The 6,875-nt window shown below is 36.6% G+C and overlaps 1 protein-coding gene across 3 annotated transcripts; it reads right to left on the bottom strand.

Annotated features, from left to right (window-relative positions):
• Positions 1 to 1,435: 1,435 nt before the first annotated feature.
• On the bottom strand, positions 1,436 to 6,865 carry ccdc92bb (coiled-coil domain containing 92Bb). Of its 3 annotated transcripts, XM_055051249.1 has the most exons (5): positions 6,588 to 6,865; positions 6,272 to 6,420; positions 5,106 to 5,153; positions 3,631 to 4,058; positions 1,436 to 3,541 (listed from the first exon to the last, which is right to left on the bottom strand). In XM_055051249.1, exons 2-5 carry the CDS (start codon positions 6,399 to 6,401, stop codon positions 3,329 to 3,331), a joined length of 819 nt encoding a protein of 272 aa, XP_054907224.1. In that variant the 5' UTR covers positions 6,402 to 6,420; positions 6,588 to 6,865; the 3' UTR covers positions 1,436 to 3,328. The 3 variants fall into 3 exon arrangements, with proteins under 3 accessions (XP_054907224.1, XP_054907223.1, XP_054907222.1); XM_055051248.1 differs by having other exon boundaries at positions 1,436 to 4,058; positions 6,272 to 6,456; XM_055051247.1 differs by having other exon boundaries at positions 1,436 to 4,058.
• Positions 6,866 to 6,875: the final 10 nt, after the last annotated feature.

Here is a 6,875-nt window from a genome sequence, read left to right as displayed (position 1 = left end):
TAAATATATAATATAATATTTAAAATATAATATAATATAAATTTATATAATATAATATAATATATAAAATTTATATAATATAAATAATATAATATTATATAATAATATAATATAATATAATATAATATTATATAATATTATAATATAATATAAATATATAAATAATATAATATAATATAATATATTTATATAATATAATATAATATAATATTTATATAATATAATTTATATAATATAATATAATATAATATTTATATAATATAATATAATATTTATATAATGTAATATAATATAATATAATATTATATAATGTAATATAATATAATATAATATAATATAATATTTATATAATATAATATAATATAATATAATATAATATAATATAATATATATATAATATAATATAATATAATATAATATAATATAATATAATATAATATAATAATATTACAGGTATTACTAGAACACACCTCTGTGTGATAGTAAGATAAATATTGTGATATTAACTGCAGTACTTACAGTTAATACTAGCAAAATTAGCTTAGCTATTCTATTCTATTCTATTCTATTCTATTCTATTCTAATAAAGAATAAGAGGCTACAGAGTAAGCTTCAAATTTACAGTGTAAAACAGAAATATTGGCCAGGATTTAAAAATTACATTCTCAAATTCAAAGTGGAACTCAGCAAGTAAACTAACAAAACGCAAGTTTGTTTTTTTGCATCTAAAAGCAGCAGGCTATTTACAAGAAATGGAAAAATGGCCACATTGATGTAAACATTTTCTTACGTATACTCCCACCTACATAAAGTCTGCCAGCTGATGGGAGGAAGGATCTGCAGTAGCACTCCTTTGTGCATGCAGAATGGCTTGGATCAAAGCATATTCGCGAGGTGCTGTGGCCCAGTCAAAGTCCACACATATTAAATTGAGAATCTACCATATAGAGAAATGGTGTTATCAGAAACTCAATCTGAATATTATCGAGTGCTTATATTTCAAGCAGTCAGTTTGATTGTATTAGTGACAATATATTTAATGAATTTTAAATCTTTGGTACAAAATTTTAATTTTGTGTTTTAAATTTCCAGACATTCTTGGTAAATGATGAATGTCCCCGGATTTTCCCTTGGACTTCATGATGTAATCAGATGAATTCCACATTTCCTCTTTTCTAGTGTTTACTGAAGCCCATCCTCTGTCCCAAACCACCTAAAAACAAACCTCTCAGTATTCAGATCCTGTTTCCTCAAAGATTCATTTGGCGTCAGCTGAAAAGAAGGTCTGATGCCACCAGAGAGCGAGACATTAATATTCTGAACACACCAAGAGCAAATCAACTGCTGGAGAAACTCTCTCCTGCTGCTTGTTTATTCACCACTTGCTCCATTAAAGTTCATGCTGTGTGAATAATATATTAAATGAAATCCTGACTAACATTAAAATAAGATTTATTTTTCTGTAGCAACTCGTTTTTGCTGCTACAGGGAAACATTTCACAACAGAAAGTTTGATTTTTAAGTAAAGACCTGGAAAACTGACAACATACAGCACATGTGTCAAACTCAAGGCCTGGGGGCCAAATCTGGTCCACTGTAACTATTTGTGAGGGACGCAAAAAATAAAGCACTTAGCATAACAGTTGTATCCTTAAATGTAATTGTATCAATCAAATAAAATCAGTTTTTATCAGTATACTACCAAATTGCAGTATGGAATAGGAAAAATCAACTAACCCATGCACTTTTTCACAATAATGCATAATTGTGAGTTTACTGTGAATTTTCCACCAAAATGATCAAAAACATTGGGTTTATGTGATGCTAACTCTCATCTGCAAGTGGCAGTATTTCTTACAGCAAGTATTTTTATAGATATTTTGCAAATATTTCTAAATTAACTCCACAAATCAGTGATTTTTATTGCAAAAAAAAGGTTATTCTACATTTTATTCTACATTATTCTAGTATTTAAATGTTAATAAATACTTATCGAACGCAGACACAGCTATTTATTAATGTGTCAGCAGTTTTTTAGTAGGTTTTATGATGCATTCTGGGACAACCGGCCCTTTAAGAACGTTCATGATGCTGGTGTGGCCCAAAATTAAAAATGAGTTTGACATTCTTGACATGCAGGATTTTATCCAGACAGAAGACAAAAACATGGATGAGGATGCCTGCTCTTGAGTTGTTTCAAGAGTTTCTGTAGAAATATTGGAGCAGAACCGTCTGCTCGTTTATCCTGGCTAGATTTCAAATGTTTTTTCAGTCTCAACATCCTTGGGTCGATAATTTTTCATAAATTTAAGCATAAAAACCTACAAACCTCCCTAAATTCAGCTGGTATATATTATTATGTTATTACGCATTTTAATGATTGAACTGACTAAAAGTAGTTTTATAAAGTTGCTTTCAATCGTATTTTACATTATATAAAAAGCACAATATGTAATCAGTCCAGGTGTGAGAAAATGAAGTGTTTTTTTGGACTAAAGTTTTTCCTCTGCTTTGGATTGTTGATTTATTTTGTCAGGATTTTATATACAATAGTTATGAAGCAGGAGGAAGAGAGTGTTTTTATAATTATAAATACCTGCTGCCACTGCTTGTTGCATTAAACTCTAACTTCACGTCTTTTTCACACCTGGACAAAGGAGTTTAAATCAAGCTCAGAAAGTTCTTTGTGAAAAATGGATTATTTGTATTTTTACTCTTCTTCCTCTTTTTAACGTCACCAGGCGTTAAAAAGAGGAATATGTAAGTTACACTTACATATTCAAACGTTCTAAGAAAAGTTTTTTCCCAGTCAAAACAGAGATGACAACACGAGTTATGTAGGAATTTAATAAAGTGCACGTAATACAAAATTTCCTTTTCAAGTGACCATTCTAAACATAAAGATGGTTCTGGGGCTGCACCGATTTACCGGCCCGTCGATTTATCGGCACAGATTTTGGGAGATTGGTGATCGGTCGATACATGTGGTGCTGATCTTATCCACCTCAGCAAATCCCTAAAAATCAGCCAGTGTCCTCTTCAGCTCTCAGTTAATCGAGGTTTGACCGGCTGACCAGCCCAACTGGTCACATCTGCACATTTTAAGTTAACAACTATTGTTCCCAACTCAGTGACTTTCTTGCTATATTTAGCAACATTTTAGACAAAAAACAAATCGGTACCTGCAGCCCCCAGCTGGTGGAAGCGTTTGCTGAACCCAGACACAACGCTGCTTTTAGATTATAAACACGATCAGCTGTGGTGAACTCTAAACCTTTCAAGGACATTTCACACCCTTAACTGGGTAAATATATAAATACATCTAAGTCTAGTTTAGATTAACCATTTCCAGTGAAGCTAGATTATAAAACTTAATTTCCAGATTATAGTCCTCCTTCTCGGTCACAGAGCCGTCTCTCCCTCGCCGGCGCCCATGTCCACCCTCCTGGGCACCCTGCTGTCCTCTATGTCCTCCCACTCGTCCTCCCCGTCCTCTCCGTCCTGCAGCCTGATGGGTCGGCTCCAGCGGAGGAGCCGGTACCTGAGCGGCACCAGGAAGAGGGCGGGGTCAGGCATCGCGTGAGGACTCTGTGGTGAGGTGACTCTCTCCTGTGGGATGCAGGCTCTTACCCTCTCCTCTCTCACACTCATGTTCTTCCTGGGTCTCCCCTCCGGCTGGACGGAGGAGGCACCGGGATGAGGAGACAGAGGCCAGTCTGACGCTCCTTCTTCCTCTTCCTCTTCTTCCTCCTCCTGCTCTCTTTTCCCCCTCTGTCGCTGCTGGAAAAGTTTCAGCCGCGCGCCGTGCAGCTCGTGGTGCAGCGTCGTCGTCATGACGTTTTGCCGCTGAAGTTCCCGATTCAGCAACGTGATCTTGTGGCTGCGGCGCTTCAGCTCCTCCAGGAACCGCCGCTCCTCCTCCCGCAGGCTCCTCCCGAGCGCCACAGCTCGGGCCCGGCCGGCCCGCAGCTCCCCGCGCACCGTGACCATCATGCACTGCTGCCGCTCCAGGAGGCGCTCTGCGGCCTCGCAACGCGCCGCCAGCTCTGCTTCCTCCTCTGACGGACGAAAACAGACGCATTAAACTCAGAGCTGGGTAGTAACTAGTTACATTTACTCAAGTAACGTTCTGAAAAAAATGTACTTTTAGGAGTATTTTTACTGCGCTGTACTTTTTACTTTTACTTGATTCAAGTCAGTATTTCTACTCTCTCTACTTTCTGGATTCTTTACTCACTGAATTAAAAACAAACATGTAAACACAGATCTGCAGTTTTTAAAGTTTATTTTACTGAAAGAAACTGATTTGAAAAAATATTTTTCCTGATTTTATTTTTTGTTACTTATTTTGGATTTTTGGTAATACCAGTTCTTGAGTAGACATTTTGCCAAATACTCTTATACTCTTGGTATTATTAGATGACTACATTTTACTTTTACTTGACTAACTTTACTATAAAGTATTTCTACTCTCACTCGGGTAAATGTTCTAGATTCTCTTCTTACTGAATTAAAAACAAACATGTTGTAACCAAAGACTCACCAGACTCAAATACACACCTGCAGCTTTTGTTAAAGTTTTTAATTGACATAAACTGATTTAGATACGTTTGTTATTTTTTGTTACTTACATTAATTATTGTCATTTTGGTCCTTAAAATACCAACTGTTACACTTAACTTTGTATTTTGATCTGTTTGATTATGTAATTTTCAATATTAAATGATAATTTCTTCAGTTACTCAGTTCTTGAACTGTCTTGTTGCTGGATTGATTGATATGTAATTTACATTAAAGCAGCTGCATGTAACTTTTATAAAAAAAAATATATTTACATATTTGTTGAAAATGTGACTATGTTGTGACAATTTGTAATGAAACAGAAACTTTGGGTAAAACAGCAGTAAGGGAGGCACTTTTTGTTCCCAAAATTACACATAACATAAAAGCAAAATAAGATGTAAAGAAAAGGTTATGGAAGTTCACATTTCTCTTTAAAACTAATGATTATTTTTGTTTTATAAGACAGAAACCAGTTGAAATAGTTAATTGTTACATTTTTAATAATTCATTTGGATTATTGCTCATTAAATCTAAATTCTTACCTGCTGTGTTTCTGTCTGGAAACTTGGAGTCCAGCTCACAGCTCAGCTCTGCCCAAAGGATGAAGCATAGTCAGATTAGAGATTACAGACTGAGGAGAATAATCCACAATATAAACATCCACAGAGATGAATCCAGTTATTGATTAATGAGTACATTGCTCTGATCGATAACAATTCATTGACAACCATTTTCTTAAAAGTTTTGTCTTGTACCAATATGGCCGACCGGTTTTCCATAGCATAAAAAACAACATTTACAAAGCAAGCTGCAGACGATCCATTACGCTGCACCTCGGCTGAACAAGAGCGGCTGAAATAAAACTGAAGGAGATTGTAACAGATTATTGCTAACCATAAGTTACTCAAGTTGCTAGGCAACCATAAATTACTCAAGCTGTTGCTAGGTAACCATAAGTTACTCAAGCTGTTGCTAGGTAACCATAAGTTACTCAAGTTGTTGCTAGGTAACGCAAAAAGAACAAAATCTTAGCACGTTTTTTTTGTCCAGTTTCTAGTTCAAATATCTTTTACTAAGCTTGAAGTAAGACCAAACTAACTTACAAGTACATTTTCAGCAATAGAGAATTACTAGTTTTAAGTCAATAATTTCTTAGTATTTGTGAAAAAGTACTTGCTCTATGGGCAGATTATTTTACTTATAATGTCTTGTTATAAGTGGAATAATCTGCCAATATAAGAAAGGACTTTTAAAAATCAATATTAAGGATTTATTTACTGAAGACAAGCTCCTTTATCTTGCCGAAAAGTTACTTGTAAGTTAGTTTTGTCTCATTTCAAGTGAACTAATATTTAAGATTTTGTGTTTTTGCAGTGACTAAGCTAGCTGATGCTACCAACTTTTCCTGCTGTGAGAGGTTGAGCAGCCTACATCTCCCAGAATGCTGTGTGGTTCAGTGAATATTCTATATACTAAATATTCAGATATCTTATTTATTGATATTGATCATGTCACAAGTCTATCGCGATACTGTTATTGATTTACCGTCAAGCCTGATCCAAAATTAGTATAAATAAAGGTTTTCACTACAAATGCCTTAAAGCAGTAATTCCCCATTTGGACTTGATGCTTCTACTCCCGCCCTCCTTTTGCAATGCTGCCCTGGGTAACCGCCCATACCAAATACGGGCAGACTGGTGGGACTGACCGTGACAGCGCCTCTTCAGGTGTGTGATCTCCAGCTGCAGGCCGGTCAGCATGGCCAGGTGCTCCTGCTTCAGGAAGCAGATCCCCCTGTCCACGCTGGCCACCTGCTGCTCCAGCCTCCCGGCGTCCATGGCTCAACCTTCACGCAACCTGAGCAGATGTTAGCAGCCGGACGTCAATGCAGAACTAAGATTTGATACAAGGGAAGAGCCATGTGGTGAAAATAGCAGCTGTGTCACTCATCACATGATTGATTTCGCTGCATGTGTTTCTCAGCTGTAGCAGCGTTTTAATCCAAATCCCTGTCTGTGGCCTACCGTGATACTGAAGCGGTCTGCAGCTCAAAGCGTCTCATGGACCTTCGTGCTGTCCTGGACCGGAGTCTCTGTCCTCTGCAGCGAACAAAAGCCCAACCAGTGCGCTAAACTACCGTCTCCTGCTGGTCGGATGCGCTTCCAACTATTTCCCTGTCCGCATTCTGCAGAGCATGAATGAATCCTGCAGGATCAGGCTGAGTGGAAATAACCTACTCTTCACCTTCTGCTGTTTCGTGCATTGCGGCGTTGCGCTCACAACAAAGCACTGAGCTATGAGGGGTTATTAGT

This window comes from Poeciliopsis prolifica, unplaced genomic scaffold, assembly GCF_027474105.1.
Source record: "Poeciliopsis prolifica strain line A6 unplaced genomic scaffold, Auburn_PproV2 SCAFFOLD033, whole genome shotgun sequence".
NCBI classification, from domain to species: Eukaryota; Metazoa; Chordata; class Actinopteri; order Cyprinodontiformes; family Poeciliidae; genus Poeciliopsis; species Poeciliopsis prolifica.
The sequence above is the reverse complement of the archived record's forward strand: the minus strand, read 5'-3'. Positions and strand labels throughout refer to the sequence as shown.

Excerpts from the sequence above, each read along its gene's own strand:
- ccdc92bb (XM_055051248.1), bottom strand. The coding sequence starts at position 6,401 with ATGGACGCCGGGAGGCTGGAGCAGCAGGTGGCCAGCGTGGACAGGGGG. Across the intron at positions 5,154-6,271 it reads CCTGAAGAGGCGCTGTCACG|AGCTGAGCTGTGAGCTGGAC; the intron begins GTCAGTCCCACC and ends TCCTTTGGGCAG. Across the intron at positions 4,059-5,105 it reads TCCAGACAGAAACACAGCAG|AGGAGGAAGCAGAGCTGGCG; the intron begins GTAAGAATTTAG and ends TTCGTCCGTCAG.